Source organism: Scyliorhinus canicula, chromosome 2, assembly GCF_902713615.1.
Source record: "Scyliorhinus canicula chromosome 2, sScyCan1.1, whole genome shotgun sequence".
Taxonomy (NCBI): Eukaryota; Metazoa; Chordata; class Chondrichthyes; order Carcharhiniformes; family Scyliorhinidae; genus Scyliorhinus; species Scyliorhinus canicula.
Window position 1 is genome coordinate 144,632,720 of NC_052147.1, and position 24,208 is coordinate 144,656,927.

General features: G+C 48.9%; 1 protein-coding gene across 4 annotated transcripts in view; it reads right to left on the reverse strand.

Moving 5' to 3' along the window:
- The window catches only part of mdh1b (malate dehydrogenase 1B, NAD (soluble)), a 68,425-nt gene that overhangs the window by 19,577 nt on the left and 24,640 nt on the right, over positions 1-24,208 (reverse strand). For all 4 annotated transcript variants that reach the window (XM_038787446.1, XM_038787448.1, XM_038787455.1 and 1 more), the window contains 2 exons: positions 17,512-18,011; positions 671-812 (listed from right to left, as the gene is read on the reverse strand). In XM_038787446.1, the coding sequence (XP_038643374.1) occupies positions 671-812; positions 17,512-18,011 (642 nt within the window). The remainder of the gene's footprint in view (positions 1-670; positions 813-17,511; positions 18,012-24,208) is intronic.

Genomic DNA, 24,208 nt, shown 5'->3' on the forward strand with positions numbered 1-24,208 from the left:
CCCAGTGGCCACACTCAGCGCCTGTTCAGGCACACTGGGCAAGAATTCAGAATGTCCAATTCACCTAACAGCTCGTCTTTCGGGACTTGCGGGAGGAAACCAGAGCACCCGGAGGAAACTGAAGCAGACACGGGAGAACATGCAGACTCAGCACAGTGACCCAAGTCAGGATTTGAACCCGGGTCCCTGGTGCTATAAAGCAATAGTGCTAACCACCGTGCTACCATTTTGGACATGTAAATAAACAAAAGTTGGATCCAGACAAGATGTAAATGGAAAAAGCAGAATAATAGAGCGAGGGTCATTGAAAGTCTGACAAAACAAAGAGGGTTTCCATGACCTGTGGAAGCATTCGAGATTCCTGGACCATCCCACCAGCTATATTCCAATGGGGAATCCCCCACCCCAGCCCACCCCTCTTGTAACTTAGTAGCTGTTTCAGATACCCTGCATTACGAACACCTACTTTGTGAGAAAATGGGAGCTTTGACTTGATTGTATCACTTTCAATACATTCTTTACAGAAGCATTTTGTTCCTAATAACATAAGCTTAATTATATAATTCTAGGCACCAGAGCTGCTGGAAATGCTATGGAGCAGAGCAGCGGGAAAAGTTTCAGTGTAGCACAATGTCCAAACTTGCCCTCTGACAAAAAGTATTTTCCTTACTTATCGTGCAGCATCTCCAGTACAGGGCGTGAGAACTCGGGTGGTCCCCAGATGGCACTTTCAAATTGACTGACACGCGCTTTATGCAGATCAATATATACACTTCTGCCGATGTTTCCCCAAATAATTACATCTTTTACATCTGCAGAGAGGGTGAAGAATAGGGACAGCACTTATAATGACATTAAAAAGCCATTTCTGGCTCAATAACACATCAAAACACATGTAATAACAATAGAGCGGTGAAATTCAGAAATGACCGAAAGAACCTTTTTGCAGGTCTGCAATGCACAAAAAACAAGGAATTTGCTCACAGTTTATTTACCAATCATCCCCTCTACCAACTTAAACATTGGCTGAAATCTTGGTTCATCAGTTTTTTCTGCTTTACTAGGGCACTTAGAAGCATTTCATGTAGCCCTTTGGGCCACAAATAACGAGCGGTTTTCATGGTCTCGTACTCCCTAGAGTGCACTCTGTGTCCTCAGCACGGGGGTCAGGATAAAAGGGCCTGGTCTCTGCCTCTTCAGTTCTGCTGTGGGATTTACAGGGTTTTCTATGCATGGTGGGTGTGGAACTTAGTCTAACAGAGCTGTTTTTGTGAGCAGGTGGGATCATTCTTGACTTCCCAACTAATTTTCCCAATAGGCAGGGACACCTCAGAAAATATGGTCATGACATGGCCATAGCCAAGGAACTGGGGGCAAACTTAAGGAACAGGTGGGTGGGTGAAGCACACTTCAGTTGCATTGGTTCTTTGTAGTGAACAGGTGGGGCAAATCAGCCCTGAAAAGTTATGTTCCTATTCATTTGCTTGCAGTAGAACCAATGGTTAGTTACAGATCTTCAGTTGTCAACCATGACTCAGTTAATTGCACTTTTGCTTCTGAGTGTGAAGATAGTGGGTTAAAGTCCCACTCCAGATACTTGAACACAGTCCAGTCTGACACACTAGTGCCGTACAGAGGGATTGTTGCACTATCAGAGGTGAGATATTTGGGTTGAGATATTAAACTGTCCTCTCGTTTGTCCTCTCAGGTGGATGTAAAGAATTCTGAGGTAATATTTGGACAAGAGCAGGGAAATTCTCCTCAGTTGTCTAACCAGTATTTATTAATCAATGAACATCACCAAAATGGTCATTTATCTTAGTGCTGTTTTTGGGAGCTTGCTGTGCGCAATTTAGCCACCATGGTTTCTATGTTCCAACAGTGACTGCACTTTACTAATTCTTCATTGTAATATGCTTTGGGACATGATGAAAGACATTATATAAAGGCAAGACTTCCTTTTTATAAAATCCAATTTAAGATTTATTTGTCATTGAGACAACAGCACCACGAGCGGCCCTTTTCAATCTGCTAGCCCCCTAAAATTCCAACCAGAAGAACCTGAAAGTAAAAATAAATTATATTATAGAACCAATGTTGCAACTTTCAAATGATCCATTAGCATTTGTAGCCATTTGTGTATTTATGTATATAGGTCAAACCAGAATAAACTAGTTCAGTTTTAATTTTAGAACTCCACGTATGCTACAATGTTTCTGTCCTGCAAAGATATCACAGGCTATAGTTTGAATATCTGTGCTCTGGTACATCCATTGCTGTGTATTGGTGGATTATAGTAGCAAATGGCAATGGCATCTTCCACAATAACCACAACTGCATCCAAACAAACTCCAAATTTAATAAATCCATCATATACAATCAGAATCAAAAAAGGAGAAAAGCTGCCAAGGCTGTTCTCTGATCTTGGTTTTAGATGATGGCAATAAATATCTTGAACTCCATTCTTCTTTCATCTGAACACTTTAAATTAATTCCTTCCAGTGGCAGCACGGTGGCGCAGTGGTTAGCATTGCTGCCTCGTGGCCCTGTGGAACTGTGTTTGATCCCGTCCCCGGGTCACTGTCCGTGTGGAGTTTGCACATTCTCCCTGTGTTTGTGTGGGTCTCACCCCCACAACCCAAAAAGCTGTGCAGGGTAGGTGAATTGACCATGCTAAATTGCCCCTTAATTGGAAAAAGGAATTGGATACTCTAAAGTTAAAAAATATATTTAATTCCTTCCAACTCTTCTTGGGTTCCATCATTTTATATATAAACTATCTGAATATTTTGTTTAGATTCCAAACTGTGGCTCACTTCCAGGTTTCATTACTCTCTTTACGAATCATTGGAACTCCTTGGTTAGATTCTAGCCTATTACCCGTTCCCGTGTATCAGTTATTAGATATATAAATCATCTAAATTCCTCAATTGATTCCAGCATGTAAATTATTCCCAGATATTTATTATTAACTATCAAAACCCTCAATTTGAGTCCAGCTTGTAACATATTCCTAGACATCCATTGTATCTGATAATAAACAATGAACTGGCTACCAAATTATTTATGAATTGAATTATTTAGAGTTGCAAATGTATAAACGTCTGTTGTTCCAGCTGCCACTTGTTATCGTGCAATCTCTTTCAGGGGTAGATGACTCAGTGGCTTGAACCATTAGTTACAAAGAAACGTTCAGCACAGGAACAGGCCCTTCGGCCCTCCAAGCTTGCGCCATTCACGTGTCCTATCTAGATCAACCGCCTGCATCCTTCTATACCCCATCTGTTCATGTGCCTATCCAGATAAGTCTTTTTTTTAAATAAATTGTTTTTTATTGGGTTTTGAACAAAGTATAATTCGTTACGTACACAGAGTAAGATATATATAGAAATAAGAGAAGAGAAAAAAAATAATTAAAAAAAAGACTAGTATGATATTGTGCACGAGCTCAACAACAACTCTGTACAGTTAGCAATATTATTTTTAACAAATAAGTAGGCATCAGTTTGTGGTGGGGGGGGGAGGGGGGAAGGGTGGGAAGGTCGCTAATGTATCTGCCTCAACCACCTCTCTTGACAGTGCACTCCAGGCCACCACCACCCTCTGTTAAAAACCTCCCCCTTACATCTTCACTGAACCTATCCCCTCACCTTAAACTTGTGCCCCCTTGTAATTGTCATTTCCGCCCTGGAAAAAAAGGTGTTTATCCTATCCATAACCCTCATAATTTCATAAGTTTCTATCAGGTTGCCCCTCAGCCTCCGTCTTTCTAGGGAGAACAATCCCAGTTTATTCAATCTCTACTCATAGCTAATACCCTCCATACCAGGCAACATTCTGGTAAACATTTTCTGTACTCTCTCCAAAGCCTCCATGTCCTTCTGGTAGTGTGGTGACCAGAATTGGACACAGTATTCCAAATGTGGCCTAACCAACGTTCTATATAACTAACATAATTTGCGAACTTTTATACTCAATGCCCCGTCCGATGAAGGCAAGCATGCTATATGCTTTCTTTACCACCATTTCCACTTGTGCTGCCACTTTAAAGGATCTGTGGACCTGCACGCCCAGATCTCTCGGTGTGTCTATGCTCCTGATAGTTCTGCCATTTACTTTATAGCTCCCACCTGAATTGGTTCGACCAAAATACATCACCTCGCTGTTGTCCGGGTTAAATTCCATTTCTCCGCCCAATTTTGCAGCCTATCTATATCCTCCTCTATTCTCTGACAATCTTCATCACTATCCGCAACTCCAGTAATCTTAGTATCATCTGCAAACTTGCTAATCTTGCATTATGTTCTGCATTATGTTGGAACATTATTGTAAATTATGACTACCAATTCTTTCTAGCCTAACCAACCCATTGTGTCATAAAAAAAACAACCATAAAGACATGGCAATTAGATCACGCTTGGCCATTCAATTTACATCATCTGCATTATTAAAAAACTTAGGAAGATAGGAGAACAAGAGATTTTGGATGGAGATTGCTCACACAGGGAACTATGGAGCTAATATAGTATGTTTCTGCACAACAATTGTAAGGTGTATCTTGTAGACAATAATATAATTTTTGAAGTGTATTGTTGTGTGGATAATAGAGAACTTGGGAGTGTTATATTGAGGGTGGCAGAGGATTCTATATTATTCAGGGTAATAAAGGTTTGCGAGTATGCTGCATAGAGTATACAACAGGCAGTCCCTCTACACCACTATCTGACCACAGGATGGCCTAGCCAGTCGCCATCCACTATCAGTCTCCTCCACGTGGCTGAACTTATTCTTATATTGAACAACTTCTCGGTTGACTGCGCTCACTTCCTCCAAATAAAAGGTGTTGTTATGTATTGGTCCGAGCTATGCCTACCTTTTTGTGGGATTTGTGCAACATTCTTTGTTTCTCCCTCAATAGTTTTCTCAGTACATTGCTTGGAAGCTTATTGCAGCAGTGAGTGTCCCAACAATGGGACCGGATAGGAGTGGGAAATTCTGGAAGTGATACACAATCATACAGTAGTCAGCTAATTAACTCCATCCAATCAAGAAGCAAGACCAATTGTGCAGTAGAGTCACTAGCTATCGTTTCCTCATGGAGGTTGAAAGTCCAAAGATGTATAGATTAGGTGGATTGGCCATGCTAAATTGCCCTTAGTATCCAAAACGTTTAGGTGGTGTTACTGGGATACGGGGATAGGGTTGAGGTGTGAGCTTAAGTAGTGTGCTCTAGGCACCACGGTGGTGCAGTACTTAGCACTGCTGCCTCACGGTGCTGAGGTCCCAGGTTCGATCCCAGTTCTGGGTCACTGTCCATGTGGAGCTTGCACATTCTCCCCATGGCCACACTAAATTGCCCATCAATTGGAAAAAATTAACTGGGTACTCTAAATTTATTTTAAAAAAGTAGGGTGCTCTTTTCAAGGGACGGTGCAGATGCGATGGGCTGAATGGCCTCCTTCTGCACTGTAAATTTTATGACTCTAGGAAAGTCCAGGGGCGGGATTCTCTGACGCTCCGCGCCGGAATCTTGGCCTGCAAGGGGGCGGAGAATAGCCGTTCATGCTGGAAATCCAGCACGACGGCGCTTGTGCGATTCTCCGTGGACCCGCCAGTCGCGCACGCGCAGTCGACGCGGCGTCGGTCGGAGGCCGTTGGAACAGCCCCCTGCGGCAATTCACCGCGGTCGAGCGGCCGAACTCCCGCCAGTGTGGTTGACATCTGGTACCACCCGGCGGGGGCTCGGACCTGCGCCTGCGGTGGCGGTCCTGGTGGGGGCTTTCTGACTCTGGGGGGGGGGGCTCAGCGGTGGCCAGGCCCGCAATTCACTTTCGAGGAAAGAGTCCGGAGTGATTCTCGCCCGTTTTCCGGCCGGCGTGGGGGGACTTACTCCCCAAAAGGGAGAATCCCGCCCCAAGTGCCCAACCAGGCATCCACTCCCTTCAAGCTCGCAGCATAATTTTGCCTGTCTGTGAGAAGGAGCATTTGAACTTGAACTAATGCAAGCCCCTCCCTACCTGTCACACCTTTATTCCTGGAGTTGCAAGCCATCACTCTGTGCCCTCCCTCAGTCATCTTTGACCTTCCTTGTATCACCCTCAAACTACCTACCAACACTCTTGATCAATTGTCTGTCAACCTAGAGCTGAACCTGCTTCATCACTTAGCTGCCCACCCACCCCCGCCCCCAGTATCCTGGACCTGTAGCAGCCTTTATCTCCCATCAGTGTTTCCCTGTCGTCCACCTCTCTCCTCTGTTCCCCAGAGCTCTTCTGAGTGTCATCATGTCTTGACTTCCCTCCCTTGGACAGCCATGCCCCAATCTCCTTGGACAGCGGGGAGGGGAGGCGTTGGCATAGTGGCATTGTTCCTGGACTAGTAATCCAAAGACCCAGGATAATGATCTGGGGACCCAGGTTTGAATCCCACCACAGCAGGTAATGGAAGTTGAAACTCAATAAAATATGTGGAATTAAGAGTCTAATGATGACCATGAAACCATTGTCAATTGTCGTAAAAATCCATCTGGTTCACTAATGTTCTTTAGGGAAAGAATCTGCCATCCTTACCTGGCCTGGCCGACATGTGATTCCAGACGCACAGCAATGTGGTTGACTCTTAACTACCCCATCAAGGGCAATTAGGAATGGGCAATAAATGCTGACACAGCCTGCGATGCCCATGTCCCATCAATGAATACAAAAAAGCTGCCAACCAAGCTCAAAGCAACAGCTCAACCCCCTCTCCCCTTGTCCAATCAAGTTCCGCATAGGGGAAAAGTAACTCCAACTCACTCCAAAGCCACCAGGAAGATAACCATGCCTGCGACACATCACCTTTAACTCATGTTTCTCGATGGCCGCTGACTTCATCGCAAAGGTGCAATTTAATCTGCTCACCATGTGCTTTAATGAGTATAAATAACATGTTAATACATTACAAAATAGGTTCACCCTGCTTGCAGTCAGCAACATGATTCACCTTTAACTTGCCACCTACTGAACGGACTTCCGGTTCGCGAGCAGAGCGGCCACAAAGAAAAGGGGCTCCCGCTGGACAACGGCTTTTTTCAGGGGGTCTCTGCAACGGGAGGAGGCAGGAAGGGGAAAAAAATTCTAAGTCCCGCGAAATCGGTGGCAGGGGAATTGGGCCCTCAGCAGCGGAACGATCCGGCGGCAGCGGTTCCTTGTTTACGATCCCCCGCAACGGCACCAGAGGGCAGGGCAGGACCGGAGCAGCGGCCCGGACCGAAGCCGAGCTGAGCCTGCAGCGGGGAGGGAGCGGAGGAGCAACCAACGACCCAACAACACCCCCCTCCCCCCCCCAGCGGGAGAGCGCAGGGTGCGACGAGCGGCGGCCCGGACCAAGCAGTGGGGACAGCAGCGGAGGAGCAACCAACGACCCAACAACACCCCCCTCCCCCCCCCCCCCCCCCACAGCTGGCAGTGACCACCACGAGGCAAGAACAAAGAGGCCTCTCTCTTTCTCGACCTTGGGTGAGTGAGGGAAAAGGAAGGAAAAAAGAACTTTTGCAAAAACAAAACTCTGAAAAGAAAACTTTTAAAGAGAGGGGAGGGGGGGAAAAAAATATACTTTTTCTTTTCTCCTTTTTGCAGTCTTTTTTTTCTCACCCAAAACAAGCCCACCTGAGAAGAGTTTTATAAAAGAGAAAAAAATGAAGTGGTAAAGGAGACAAGGGAGGAGAGAAGAAAAAGGGAAGAAACTAAAAAAATATAGGGGGTGGAAAAGAAAAACAAGGGGAGAAGAAAAGAAGAAAGGGAAGGGGGTGAAAAAATGCCAGAAGGGAGCCAAAGCAGAGGGAGAAGGGGCACCAAAGGCAGACGGGGCAATGGGTGAGCCAGTTCAGACGAGCGAATCAGCGCACAAAGCGGCAGAACGGAAGTATCGCTGCATCAAAAAGAGCTGGACAGACAGGTACATTCTCCCCCGGGGCCAGGGAGGAGCTGGAACTGGCCTTTACTGAGGCGCTGAGGGAGCATCAGCAGGTAAACGAGGCAGAGGCGAAGGCAGACATAGAGGCCGCAGTGCAGGCAGCAGTGGCCAAGGCCCTGACAGAGGTGCAGCAGGCCCTGGCCAGATATGGGGAGAAATTGGATGCCCAAGTGGAGAAACTGGAAGCCCATGAGGCGACCATTAAGGAGCTGGAGAAAGCAGCGACTGACATGAGCGACCGGGTCACGGCCCTGGAGAGGGAGGTGACGAGACTGGGCACAACACAGGGGAGCCTGAAGGGCAGAGTAGACGACCAGGAAAACCGCTCGAGAAGGCAAAATGTCAGGATAGTGGGCCTGCCAGAGAGGATCGAGGGTAGAAACCCCACAGCATATGTGGCCAAGATGCTGGGCAACTTAGTGGGGAGGAAAACCTTTCCCAACCCACCAGAAATGGACAGAGCACATCGGTCGCTGCGCCCGAAGCCCAAGACAGGAGACCATCCGAGAGCAGTCATAGCTAAACTGCACCGGTACCAGGATAGGGAAACAATCCTGCTCTGGGCCAGGAAAAATAGAGCCTGCAAATGGGAAGGACACGCCATTAGAATTTGTGAGGATATTGGGGCAGATCTAGCCAGGAGACGGGCAGAGTTCAATAGAGCGAAAGCAGCTCTTCACAGGAGCAACGTGCGTTTGGTATGCTGTACCCAGCGAAACTCTGGGTCACATACCAAGAAAGAGAATACTTCTTTACAGCCCCCGCTGAGGAAACAAGTTTGTCGAGGAACACGGGCTGGAAAACCACCGGCGAGGGTAGGGATGAGGGGCCCCTGGCAAGGGGCAACAACACGGCAACGGGGGGGGGGGGGGGGGGGGGTGAGGCAACGGCAAGAGCACCCTGAACAAAGAGCAAACCACTGCCCGAGGGACCGCTCCAGGTGGGAGGCCAGGCCCCAGCACGAGGGAACGAGAGTAGTGGAGAAGGGAGAGCAAGCGAGAGGGGTGCAGGGTAGGATGGGGGAAGAGCGGGCAGAAAACCGCAGAGGCCAGGCAGGGGAGAAGCGAGACAGTAACTCCCGAGAGGGGACCACCGTACTAGCAGGAAAGCTAGCACCGGGGGCACGCAACAAAGCAGGGTCGCAGCGCGCCCCCAGCAGGGGGGAAGGCGCCAGGCAGGGGATGGGGGGGACCACCCATCAGAGTCAGGAGAGCAAACGGGGACAGGAACAGGGGAAAGAGGGACAAAGGAGGGGTATATAGGGGAGGAGGGAAAAGAGAGAGACCGGGGGCGGGGGGTACACAGGGAGCGAGAGACTGGGGAGGGGGGTTGCAGGGAAGGAGGGACAAACGAGGCTAGAAAAGGAACAGGGCTACAAAGTGCCACAACCTAAGTGCTCGAAACAAGGAACCGCTGCAAGCACCCACTCAGTACGGTCTCTGGGCAAAGGGAGACCCCAGAGTGCAGGGGACTACTCGCTTGGCGAACGCACAATGGGCGGCCATGGCGGGTGTCCCCGGGACAAAGGGGAACCCCGGAGCGCAGGGACACGACCGCATGGACAGAGCAGCGACAGCGGCCATCCTGGACGGCCCCCTAATAAAGGGAAACCCCGGAGGGCAGGGGCACGTCCACCAGATAAGTATGGTTAATCCCACAGGAGCGAGGGGGCAGAAGCCCCCCACCAGGATAGTCACCTGGAATGTAAGAGGACTCAACAGCCCAGTGAAGAGATCCAGAGTCCTCACCCACCTAAGAAACATGAGGGCCGACATAGTCTTCCTCCAAGAGACACACCTGAGAGAGCAGGATCGACTGCGGGTAAGAAAGGGCTGGGCGGGACAAACCTACCATTCCTGCTATGGGACAAGGGCCAGGGGGGTGGCGATATTGATCGGCAAGAGGACGATGTTTAGGGTGACAGGGACGGTTACTGACCCGGGGGGACGGTACTTCATGTTCAGCGGGGCCCTGGATGGGGCACCGGTGGTACTAGTCAATGTGTACGCACCCAACTGGGACGACACGAGCTTCATCAAGAAGACCCAGACATAGCGACGCATCGACTAATCATTGGGGGGGGGGGGGGGGGGGGGGGGGCAGACCACGCTCCACATTACATGGACGTGCGGCTAGAGAAGGGCAGGGCCCAACGCCCCACATGGAGGTTGGACGGTGCCTTACTAGCTGACAAGGCCTTCAACGAAAGGATAGCGCGGGCCATAGCAGAGTACACAGAGAACAACCAGAACGGGGAGGTCTCACCCTCCACGTTCTGGGAAGCGCTAAAGGCCGTACTAAGAGGGGAAATCATCGCTTTCAAAGCGCAAAGAGATAGGGAGGAAAGGGTGGCTTGGCAGTAGCTGATCGACTCCATACTGGAGGTAGACCGTAAATACTCCGAGGCCCCGACCGTAGAGTTCCTGGCGGAGAGGAAAGAGCTACAAAGGAACTTTGACCTGCTCTCCACCAGGAAAGCAGTGCACCAACTCCGCCAGGCGCGTGGGACCCTGTACGAACACGGAGACAAAGCCAGCCGCCTGTTGGCACACCAGCTGAGAAAGCAGGCAGCCACCAGAGAAATTGCACAAATCAGGGGTACCAGAGGCACGTTAGAAACAGATCCAGAAAAGATTAACAAAACCTTCAAGGCCTTCTACCAAGAGCTGTACACCTCAGAGCCCCCAAGGGGGGAGTCTGGGATGAAATGGTTCCTTGATGGACTGGACATTCCAGTCGTGGGGGAGGGCAGAAAACGGTGCTTGGAAGCACCACTAGCACTGGGAGAGATCATGGACAGCATTAGCTCCATGCTGGCGGGAAAGGCGCCGGGATCAGACTTCTACAAAAAATTTGCGACACACGCTGGCCCCGCACCTGCGGGAGATGTTCATAGACTCGCTAGCTAGGGGCACACTGCCACCCACGCTAGCACAGGCCTCAATCTCGCTGATACCTAAGAAAGACAAAGACCCAACGGAATGTGGGTCATACAGACCAATCTCACTGCTGAACGCTCGCCAAAATACTGGCCAAAATCCTAGCCAAAAGGCTAGAAGACTGTGTACCTGAGGTGGTCACAGAGGACCAGACGGGCTTAGTCAAAGGTAGACAGCTTACCTCGAACATCAGGCACCTGCTGAATGTGATAATGACCCCTCCGGGGAGAGAACACAAGAGGTGATCGTCTCCCTAGACGCAGAAAAGGCCTTCGTCAGAGTCGAATGGAAATACCTCATAGAGGTACTGGAGCGGTTCGGGCTTGGAACAGGGTTCACCTCCTGGGTAAAGCTCCGAGACAACGCTCCCACGGCGAGCGTACGGACCACCAATACCAACTCCCAATACTTCCAACTGCACAGGAGCACCAAACAAGGATACCCACTGTCCCCGCTGCTGTTCGCCCTAGTGATCGAACCACTAGCAATCGCGCTCAAAGCAGCAAAAAGCTGGAGGGGGATCCGAAGGGGAGGCAGAGAGCACAGAGTCTCACTGTATGCAGATGACCTGCTCCTCTACATTTCGGACCCAGAGAGCAGCATGGATGGAATCATCGCGCACCTGAAAGCGTTTGGAGCCTTCTCTGGCTACAAACTCAACATGAGCAAAAGCGAGATCTTCCCAGTACACCCGCAAGTAGGGGGGGCAGCACTAAAGGGGCTGCCGTTTAAACAAGCCCGACACAAACTCCGCTACCTGGGGATCCAAATAGCCCATGACTGGAAAGGGATCCACAAATGGAACCTCACCAGTCTGACGGAGGAAGTAAAAAAGGACCTGCAGAGATGGAACACACTCCCACTCTCCCTCACGGGGAGAGTCCAGACGATCAAAATGAACGTACAGGCCAGGTTCCTCTTCCTGTTTAGATCCATTCCGATCTACATCCCCAAGGCCTTTTTCAAAGCGCTGGACAAACTAATCATGGCGTTCGTATGGGGGAGGGGGGGGGGGGGGAATGCTGGGATCCCAAAGAAGGTCCTACAAAAAACAAAATCTAGGGGGGCGCTAGCCCTCCCAAACCCACGCAATTCTACCACTGGGCAGCGACGGCCGAGCGAATAAGGAGATGGATCAAGGAGCCAGAGGCCGAGTGGGTGCGCGCGGAGGAGGCCTCCTGCGCGGCCTTCTGGGCCCTCGCCATGGCAGCACTCCCATCCCCACCCAAAAAACACTCCAACAGCCCGGTGGTGATAGCCACCCTCCAATCCTGGAACCAACTGCGGCAGCAATTTGGCCTGACCAAAATGTCGGACAAAGCTCCAATCTGCAACAACCATAGGTTCACACCAGCACTGACTGATGCCATCTTCAAAAGGTGGGGGCAGGGCGGAGGGACACTGAATTTCAGGGACCTATACACGAACGGCAGGATCGCAACACTGGACGAACTGACAGAGAAATTTCAGCCAGCCAAGGCGAATGAGCTAAGGTATCTGCAGCTTAAAAACTTCCTACGAAAGGAGACAAGGACGTACCCACAACCGCCACGACGGACACTACTGGAAGGACTACTGGACGCAAGCATACTAGACAAAGGAAACTGTAGTGACGTCTATGACCGACTGATAGGAAATGCCGACACTGTACTGGACGCAACAAGAAATGGGAGGATGACCTGGGGATTGAGATAGGGTCGGTACTCTGGAGCGAAGCACTGCATAGGGTCAACTCCACCGCCACGTGCACAAGACTCAGCCTGGTGCAGCTAAAAGTGGTACATAGAGCCCACTTAACAAGAATCCGTATGAGTAGGTTCTTCACGGAGGTGGAGGATAGATGTGAACGGTGCCAAGTAGGCCCGGCCAACCACGCCCACATGTTCTGGTCTTGCCCCAGACTTGTGGAGTACTGGACAGCCTTCTTTGAGGCAATGTCCAAAGTGGTGGGGGTGAGGATGGAGCCATGCTCGAAAGTGGCGGTCTTCGGGGTCTCGGACCAGCCAGATCTATTCCTGGGGAGGAGGGCGGACATCCTTGCCTTTGCCTCCCTGATCGCCCGCCGTAGAATCCTGTTTGGCTGGAGGTCAGCAGCACCACCCAGAGCTGCAGACTGGCTGTCCGACCTCTCGGAATCTCTCCAAATGGAGAAAATCAAATTCGCCATCCGAGGGTCAGACGACGGCTTCCACAGAGCGTGGGAGCCATTCACGCGACTGTTCCAGGACCTGTTTGTGGCCAACGAACAAGAGGAAAAATAGCCAGGTAGCCAAGAATCAGGGGAATGTAGTCAAGAATCAGGGGAAAGTAGCAAAGGCATGAAAGGGAGAGATAGACCGGGAGACAGCTAAACCTGAGGAAGGAAAGGAACCGTGGAGGGGGGGGGGGGGGGGGGGGGGGGGGGGGGGGGGGGGGGACAAGAGAGGAGAACGAACGAGGTGGGGGGTGGGGACAGGGGAATGGGAGCCGGAAGGAAGGCACGGGATACCAAAACGAGCATGACATCTCCAGGAGCGGGGAAAGAGGAAAATAAAGACGGAGGACGGGAGGAGCAGCAGAAGCGGAGGCAAGCACGAGACGGCAGCGAGATCCATCCGGGAGAAGCAGGTAACAACACGAAACACAGCCAAGTAGCGCACACTGTAATTATCTCCCCGGCACCCAAATGTATATTTGCCTCCCCAATCCCCACCCCACTCCTTCCCCCGGAAACAGTCGCCTACTTACTTGTTGTAAATAATTTTGCCAAGTGTACAGAGTTTGCCGCTGTCGAGCTGGTGCACAATACCCTACCTGTTATTCTAGTTCATATTTTATTGTATTATTTTTTTCACTATGTACTATTTTCTTTTCTTTGATATGTTTGGGTATGCCCTTCTCTTCTATATATGTGTATATATATATATATGTTTCTTATCCTGTGTACATAACGGTAAGTATACCTTGTTCAAAAACCCTATAAAAAAACATTTATAAAAAAACTTGCCACCAACTTACTTTCCAACTTTCATCCTGCTATTGGGAAGCTGACATTTCACATCCCACATAATTCAATGCCTCCGCTGTCATGTTTCCCAATCCTGGGAGCTTTTTGCTTTTTTTAAATAAATTTAGATTACCCAATTATTTTTTCCAATTAAGGGGCAATTTAGTGTGGCCAATCCACCTACCCTGCACATTTTTTTGGGTTGTGGGGGCTAGACCCACGCAGACACGGGGAGAATGTGCAAACTTCACACGGACAGTGACCCAGAGCCGGGATCGAACCTGGGACCTCAGCGCCGTGAGGCGGTTGTGCTAACCACTAGGCCACCGTGCTGCCCTAGCTTTTTGCTTTTTATAGAATGACAAAATTGTGACAACACAGAAAGAGACAACTCGACCTGTCGTGTCTGGTTCAGCTCTCCAATGGAGCAATTGACTTTGTGACACTCCCCTGCCTTCTCGCCATTAGCCTGCACATTCTTCCCTTTCAGATAACAATCAGGTTCCCTTTGGAATGCCTCGATTGAACCTGCCTCCAGGCAGTGCATCCCTGACCCTAACCACTTGCTGCATTAAACATTTTTTCTCCTGTTATCCCTTGTCTTCATATGGTCCATCTCTCACTTTTTCCTTCCTCAGCTTCTCTAACTTCATTTGATAGATTGGATAGACTGGGGTTGTTTTCCTTGGAGCAGAGGAGACTGAGGGGGATATGTTTGAGATGTATACAATTATGAAGGCATAGATAGAGTAGACAGGAAGAAACTTTTCCCCTTGGTGGAGGGATGATTGACTGGGGGGGGGGGGGGCATAGATTTAAGGTAAGTGGCAGGAGGTTTAGAGGGTGGTGGGAGGGTGGTGGGAGTCTGGAGCTCACTGTCTGAAAGGATGGTGGAGGCAATGACCCTCATAATATTTAAGAATTAGGTGTTGTGCACTTGCAATGCCAAGGCATACAAGGCTATGGGTCAAGTGCTGGAAGATAGGATTAGAATAGTTAGGTGGCTGTTTTTGACAGGCACCAACGTGATAGGCCTTTTCTGTGCTGCAGACCTCTATGACACTCCCCTTCAATTAAGGCCTCTAGTCCCCAAGTTTCTCCATCTGCATCGCATTTGTAATAAAAACTGAAAATGCTAGAAAGGCTCAGCAGGTCTGGCAGCATCTGTGGGGAGAGAAATATGGTTAACGTTTCAGGTCTGTATGACATTTCTTCAGACCTCTGTGTAGCTTAGTTGGTTGGACAGCTGGTTTGTGATGCAAAGCCAACAGCAAGGGCTCAATTATTGTGCTGGCTGAGGTTATTCATGAAGGCCTCGCTTTCTTAACCTTGTCTCCCATTTGAGGTGTGGTGATCCTTAGGTTAAATCACCATCAGTCAGTTCTCCCTCTCAAAGGGGAAAGCAGTCTATGGTCATCTGGGAGTATGGCGACTTTACTTTACTAGTAGGCCTGACAAGATAGCAGACTATGCTGCTCCTTCCTTCCCTGAGATGGGCTTCAAGGAAATGTATCTGCTGTTGTTTTCCAAATGAAGAGCAGCTATTCTGACTGAGACAACAGGCCCATATTTTGTCAGTTTGAAAGAGACTGTGACCGTGCTCCTATGAATTTTCAATGTTGGCCTTGGGATATTCTGTCATGTAACAGGGAAGGTAGAAACACAAGTTGTTATAATAATCAACAACGGCAATCATCTGGCAGACCAAGGCAGGCCAGCGGCGCGGGTTCAATTCCCGTACCAGCCTCCCTGAACAGGTGCCGGAATGTGGCGACTGGGGGCTTTTCACAGTAACTTCATTTGAAGCCTACTTGTGACAATAGAGATTTTCATGAATACATATCTTCCAAGCCTGTCGCATGAATCTTTTAAAAAAAAACTTGGATGGCTTTCTTCACTTTAACAGTGCAATAATCAAAAATACTGTGACTTGAGTTGAGAATGTGTTTTTGCACATGATAATAAATATTTCAGAGATTGTAATGTAACACAAACAGATAATATGGGGGATTTGGAGTATGTTCTGTACAGGGTATGTAAATGTATGGCAGAATGATGTAAGACATGTTGGGAGAATATTACTCCGGGATAATAGGAGATTGGAATTTGTTCTATGAAGGATACTAAGTAGATAGTTGGGAGAATGTAATATAAACCACATTAGGGAATGAGACTTGAGCAGTAGCAAAGATAACAAGGTATAGGAGTTATTTCTATAACACATAACAGAAAGTTGTCAACCTGTCTACAGGGGAATTTTAGTCATTTGAAAGGTTCCATGGGTCACAGAACCTAAATTTGCCAATAAAGGTCCAACCTGTTCATGTCAGGAACCTGCACTGCCCGTTTAAAGTAGAGATAAGGAGGAATTCCTTATCAAAGGGTTATTAGTCTTTAGAATTCTCTTCCACAGAGAGTGGTGGAGACCCGGTCATTCAAACCATTCACGCTGAATTCAACAGTGTTTTACTGAACAAGGGTCATGTGGGACAGGAAGGAAAGAGGGGTTAATGCCACAATCAGATTAGCCACGACTACCTCCAGACCAGAGTGGTGGGCTCATGACGAGAAGTGAGCAAGTGGAAAGGAAACAATGGAGAGGCCTGACTCACCCATACATAATGGTTGGGGAGCTCGGTGAGGTGGAGGGGGCAGCAAGGCCAGGGTGGGGTGTCTATCAGCAGGCCCCCCCCCACTGGCACACCCACCTTCTGATGCTGTGCCGCTCAATCAGCACTGTTGGCCTTTGTAAGAAGGACAGCTGCCTCTCTCAGTGCCTGCAAGAAAACAAGTCAGGATTGGTTTTCAAGCTTTCCACATGCAGACTACCTTGCCTGCTGTTGATTGGCCTTATTTGCCCACTTAAGGGCATCATTTGGCAGCAGGGCAGAAAGGTTGCCCACGAGTCTTCCTATCCTGGATTGAATTGGAGTAGAGGCAGGAAGCCGATGGGTCCCCACCCAGCAACCACTCCCCTGATTAAATGCACACGCTGCTGCCAAATTTGCCATGGCAGAGATCATTAAATTCTGCCGATAATGGTGGTTTACTGGAATGCTGGAATTAAAAATCTGTTCCATATTATGCAACAATGTACACGACTGTAATGCTCCAAAATCCGTTACATTGAGGAAGAATGTTTGACAAATGTGACTAATGCCCCAAGGGTAGGCTGATTTGATAGTTCATAGAATCGCTACAGTGCAGAAGGAGGCCATTTGGCCCACCAGGTCTGCACCAATCCTCTGAAGGAGCACCCTATCCAGGCCCCCTCTAACCTTTTGGACACTTAGGGAAAACTTAACATGGCCAATACACCTAACTTGCACATCTTTGGACTGTGGGAGGAAACCAGAGCACCCAGAGGAAACCCATGCAAACATGGGGAGAACGTGTAAACTCCATACACACAGTTGGTTGGAATCGAACCTGGGTCCCTGGCGCTGTGAGGCAGCAGGACTAAGCACTGTGCCACCCTCCAGTTGACAAGTTCCAGAGTCATGAATGCCTATTAATATTGCAGGAGTCTTTAACTATTTACATTGACTAATGTGTTGCCAGCCATGGATAAATCTGTAGAGTCAAGAATCTGTATAGCTTTGAAAGTGACAACAAAGAGTAAAATTTACTCACCTTGTGCATTTACGCTCAACTGCTGAGCTAGCAGTGCTTTGACTTCTCCTTCCAACTGAGTTGGTACTGCTACAAAATTACAATGATCAATGGAATATACATGTTGCATGAGCAAGTATGTTTTCAAATTCACGATGTAATCGCCAGCCACAATCACACGGGTATTAGATTTTGCAAAGGTGTCAATCATAATGGCAAGCTCTTGGTAGAAACTGACCATTTCTTTGTAACAGTCTTCAATTGATTGATCCTTCACTGGCACATAATCGTCGAGAACAATGATGATCTCTGCATCCATGAAGGCCTTCCTCAGGGTATTCTGCACTGTTACTTTCCGGAGCAGAGGAAAAGCCATATCTTCAATCTCCCATTGTAAACCTTCAAGTATGTCTAAGGGGGCATCATTGTGCAGCAGGTGCAAGCTGACCTCGTTTGTTTTACCAAACAACTCTCCGGTTACCAAGGCAGGGATCAGATTAACACATGCAGTGCTCAATGCTCTAAAATATGAAGCAAATCATGTAAGTGAGCAAGTACGTGGTCCTCCACTTCCCACAGATTATTTCCAGTAATTTGGATTCCTCTAAAAGCAAGAGACTCACATGAACATTTCTGGAAGTAAACATGAGTGGAACCAACAGTGTGAGAACTATACAATGAGATTGCATGCATTCTATGCCTAGCAAGTTCCTTAAGTTACACAGCCATGTGACATACACTATTTATACAAAGTACTAAGAAATGTCGCCACTTTTGCTGGAAAAATATTTTTTCTAATTGGGATATATTGCAGTCTCTGGGAGTCACGTTTCTATGCTCAGGTTCTTTTGCAACGATTAAAGCCCATTGTTGGGTGGACTTTAGATCATGTTGGGTATCGGTTTGACTCTGAGGTTAGTTAATCTCAAATTGGGAACAATGCAAATGCCTTCAATGTTCTCAGGCTGGGAATTGATTTTTTACACAGCCAAAATTTAGAATTGTTTTAATGTATTTTATTACAAACATGTATGAAAACAGGTTACATCAACTAAATATCCCGGGAAACATACTTCCCAGCAATCAACTATACAGTCTGTACAGATTTTTTCCCTTTTTAACCTTCCCCTCATCTCCCCCCCCCCCCCCCCCCCCCACCAACCCCCACGACGAACAGCTCCTCAAACACAGTCACAACCATCCCCCACCTTTTCTCAAACCCTCCTGCAGAGCCCCTTAACTCATACTTTATCTTCTCTAATCGCAGGACGTTGTATAGGTCACCCAACCAAGTAAAATTCACCGCCATGCTATCAGAGAGGTGAAGGCCACAACATCAGTCTTCCTCCTCTTCATGAGCTCCGGCTTCTCTGAAACCCCAAATATCGCCACCAAAGTATCCGGGTCCATCTCCTCCTCCATATCCTGGCTAAGACCGTGAATTTTTCGCAACCCCAAAACATGTGCGCATGGTTCGCTGGCCCCTGCCCACAACTCTCACACTCATCTGCTACCTCTTCATTCTCGCCCGAATCATATGCACCCTGTGCAGCACCTTAAACTGTATCAGGATCATCCTTGCACAAGAGGATGTCCCGTTAACCCTACGTAGTGCCTCATTTCATACTACCCAATTGATCTCCCCTCCCAACTCTGGTTCCCATTTCTCCTTGAGCTCCACCACCTGCTCGCCTCCTTGCTACCCCAGCCACTTGTATATATCCCCAATTCGTCCCTCCCCTTTCACATCCGAGAGCAGCAGTCGTTCAAGCAGGGTGTGTCCCGGCAACCTATGGAACCCCCCTGCAAACCTTTTGCGCAAAGTCTCCAACCTGCAGATACCTGAACTCACTCCCCCTCGGCGGCTAAACCCTCTCCCTTAGCTCCTCCAGACTGGCAAACCCTTCCTCCAAATCCCTCACCTTGACCAGCTCCACTTCCCTCCACCTCCTGTATAAACTATCAATTCCGCCCAGCTCAAACCCATGATTCTCACACAGCGGCGTTAACACCGACATCCCTTCCACCCTAAAATGCCTTCTCAACTGATTCTATATCTTCACCGTGGACTGCACCACTGGGCTCTCTGAATACCTACTCAGAGCCATTGGCAACGCTGCCGCCACCAGAGCCCTAAAACTAGACACCTTACTAGATTCCTCCTCCATCCTAACCTACTTTCTCCTTCCCACCATCGCCACACCTTGTACACATTCACCGCCCAATAATAATAAAGCAAGTTCAGCAACGCCAACCACCCCTGCTGCCTCTGCCTCTGTAGCAGGGTTCTCCCCACCCTTGGCACCTTCCCTGAAAATTTCGAGTGACATAGGCCAGAATTAGCGGTTTGATGGCGGCGTGGTTCGCTGGTTCTGTCCGCAGTGCATCCCCGCTCGCGGGTTTTCCGGCAGCGTGGGGTGGCTTTAATAGGAATTCCCACTGATAACAGAGGGAGCAGAGAATCTCGCCACCAGCAAACAGCGTGCCAAGAAACACGTGGCTTGGAGACCGGAGAATCCTGCCCATAGACTACACCAAAGGGGGTGATCATTTGTCCCAATCAGCCTGTTCCAATGTTTATACTCCACATAATCTGCACCTTTTCCCTGTGTCTGCGTGGGTTTCCTCCCACAAAGCCCGAAAGACGTGCTGTTAGGTAATTTGGACATTCTGAATTCTCCCTCTGTGTACCAGAACAGGCACCGGAATAAGTCGATTAGGGGGTTTTCACAGTAACTTAATCACAGTGTTAAAGTAAGCCTACTTGTGACACTAATAAAGATTATTGTTAAATAACAGACAGAAAAAATTGTGATGACACTCATAAAATCATAGAATCTCTGCAGTGCAGAAGGAGGCCATTTGGCCCATTGAGTCTGCACTGATCTTCTGAAAGAGCACCCTTACCTGGGCCCAATCCGCCATCTGATCCCTGTAATCCCACATTCGGGACAATTTAGCATATCCAATACACCTAACCTGCACATGTTTGGACTATGGGAGGAAACCGGAGCACTTGGAGGAAACCCTCACAGACATAGGAAAATGTGCAAACTCAACAGACAGCTTGCCGAGGTCAAAATCAAACCTGGGTCCCTGGCGCTGTGAAGCAGCAGTGCTAACCACCGTGCCGCCCGTTCTAAAAGATATATTACGCATAACCACCAGGAACAACAAATCCCCCAATGCTGCCACAGTACAGAACAATCATCACTCCACACAATTATACAAAGAAGACCAGCAAGTAATCATAGGTAGCTTGAATTATAGTCAATGTGGTCAGTGCCTCCCAACAGATTAATAGGACGCAATTCTCCAGAAACAGTTCTAAGTGTGGTAACGAGCGGGAACTGCCGCAAGCTTCCCGGCGCTCGGCCCAGCACCACCACTAGGGCCGGTTCTGCAGCTTCTAAAATACCGTCCATAGCATTCACAACCTGTCACGAATTGGGAGAGGGTGTTAGACTGGCCAATAGCAATGCTCCCATCCCGGAAGCCTCCAATCCCCCATCGATCCTCCCTCCTCCCCCATGCCCTCAATGCCCACCCCATGAACTCCCTACCACAGCAAACGTCCCTCAATGGACCCTGAACCTGTACCCCAGACACCCGCACATAACATCACCTGGATCAGGCGCTGGTCCCCTCCCAGTTGCACTTACCCACCGTCTGGCCGTGAACATATCCCCAGAGCTGTGTCCTATCCCCTGGGTGTTTGGATGTTGGCTGCTGAATGTGTGGTGTTGCCTCCCGCAGTGTTTAGCGGACCCCTTCACCCCCCCTTCCCGTGGCCGTACACCTCTGCGGAGGATGTCCCCCGCCCCCACAAGGGTGTGCCAGCCCCCACCCCCCCGCCGAGCACTGGGGCGGCAAGCCCAGCGCCCCCGGGCTCTTTGCCTGTGAGCAAAGATGGCTACTCACCTCGTCGGCTCCCCACAGAAACCCTTCTGCCAAGTTCACATTTTTAAAAGGGAGTACTAATCAGCACCAGCGTAACCACTTGCTGGGAGGCCGCTGAATGAAGAGATGCAGTTGGATATCGGGTTGCTGCCGTTAATTGTATGGACATAGGGCTTAAGTGGTGATAATTAGTTTCTCACCACTCTACAGCATGTTCCAATTTCGCCCATGGGAGCAGGCCGGTTGCATCATAAACTGTTTGGGCCTGGCACGGTTCTTGTTTTCAGCCTCTCCCACTATTTACGGCCTCATTTTGCTCGAGCAAGAACACAACGAGGCCAGAGAATTGCACCCACAATATCAGGATAGAACGGGAAGTACTACCAGAAGCACGGGATCTCAGGATTAACAGGGACCAAGATACAGCCACGAGCACTCTGTTGCACACCCCGCACCACAAGAAAAGAAAAAGCTGCTCATCTCATTCGTAACCCCACTCAGCCTCTCCAGAAAATCCATAGAATCCCTGTATTGCAGAAAGAGGCCATTTGGCCCATCGAGTCTCCAAAATGGCACTATACCTAGGCCCATTCCCCCGCCCTATCCCCATAATCCTGTGCTTTGATCATAGCCAATCCAGCTAACCTGGGCATCTTTGGACTGTGGGAGGAAACCACACAGACACAGGGAGAGCGTATCAACTCCACACAGACAGTCACCCAAGGCTGGATTCGAACCCAGGTGCTTGGCGCTGTGAGGCAGCATTGCTAACCACTGTGCTACTGTGCTGACAGGACTCCCGGCCCTTAAGGAACCTCCCAAGCATAAGGGGACAACAGGGTACCGACCACAGTACAAGACCTGGTCCAGGACAGCATGCCCTTGCAGGAGCCAGGGAACCAGAAAACCCACAGTACGTCAGGACTCACAAGCCCAACCTCACCCCCCTCAGGCCTCATATGAGGCAGCATTGACTCATTGGAGACAAAACACTGCCTCCCCGAGGAGACCCAGGCTGCAAAAAGGAGGACAATCAGTAAGTCACTTCATAAGACTACTTGGAGGAGGGAGTCTATCTCCTCCACTCAGCATACCCTCGAACCTAAGGACTCCAACAATGCTGATCCACAGCACTTGGACTCTGACTCAATCCCTACAACCTACAACCTTCTCAGTGGAACCCTATCTTGAGAGGGCGAGCAGATCAGGAGCCCCCAAAAGGGGACAATCCAGGGAAGGGAAATTCACTCCACCACCCAACAAACGCTCTGATCGACACAGCTACTCACAGTTACTCCTGCCCTAATCTACCTGATCATGCAAGCACTGCCACTAACCATGCAGCCACGAGAATATTGAAGAAGGTAAGTCAAACAAGGATTAACCAACATAAGGATTACAGCGCACAAGAGAAATAAAAGGCAAGACAATGCAAAATCTTCATTTCACACTGCCAACTCAATATGTTTTTTGCCATAACATGATAACAGGCGATAACTGCCTCTGTGTTCATATGTCGTACACCCTTTTAAGGAAAAAAGACAGTAAAATAAATCAGTGGTTTATTGATTTTATTTTACTGCCCTTTTTCCTGAAAAGGGTGAATAAAGTTCAGGATTATTGCTGAACTGCAGCATAACACCATCCATGAAGTCTGAAAAATGCAGTCATGACCAGATATCAAGCAGCATTCAGTATCCTTCTCAAACTCCATTGAATGAAGTGCCTTCACTTCTGCCATGCCATCGTCCCGATGCCCAGGCAACAAGAAACCTAGGCCCTTGTGGAAGGCAACGGCCCATTGTGTCCAGCCGCCTCCAACTCCCCTCGATAAGCATCGAGGACAAGGCAACGCAATACCAGCCTCAAAGACCAGGTATAATTTGCGCCGTCAAACTCCAAATACCCTGCCTTTGAGTCAAGATCACCAAAACGTGCAGTCAATTCTCAAATTTGGGCGGAAACTTGTTCCATGCTCTCCTCAAAGGACCAGGCACATAAACACTCCCCATCTGACCCCAACTCCCTGAATCAGTCAGGATAAATGACATATCACGCAACAGGATTTCCAAGGACTGAAGACGAGTCCTCACCGGGAGATTTCCCCATCGAGCAACAGGATTCTCTTCTCCATTTCCACTATTCTCTCAAGGATATTTCACAGTTCATCAAAGTGAGCCAAGACCATCAGCCACAACATAATTTACAATGGTGGCTATCATTGCAATACCAACATCACCGCCAAGGCGTAGGCCCCACTCAGTAGCAAAGCCGCCACTGCAAGCTGGGCCCCACCTCATCCCCCTTCGACCGCTTCAATCAAAAGAAGGGTTTTCGACTTAACTCGGTTCCTCATTGCCAAAATCCAGCCAGGATCTTCCAGGGGAATCGTGAAATGAAATGAAAATCTCTTATTGTCACAAGTAGGCTTCAAATGAAGTTACTGTGAAAAGCCCCTAGTCGCCACATTCCAGCGCCTGTTCGGGGAGGCTGGTAAGGGAATTGAACACGCGATGCTGGCCTGCTCTGATAGCCAGCTAGTTAGCCCTGTGCTAAACCAGCCCCTGAAAGACATATGCACCAAAAATAAGTCATTGTAGAATGTGCATCAGGGTTTTAAAAAAAGGTGTGGTGAATATAACATGGTAAATTCACACTGTATATTGTAAGCGCAGTAGTGTTATCCGGCCACTAGGGGGAGTAGCTCTGGGAATGCTCAGGAGCTTGCACAGGGCTTCACGCTTGGCTCCGCCCATGACTCCTCCCCCTAGTGCTGCTGGATAAATACCCTTGTCCAGAGTCAGCCTGCAGTTCACAG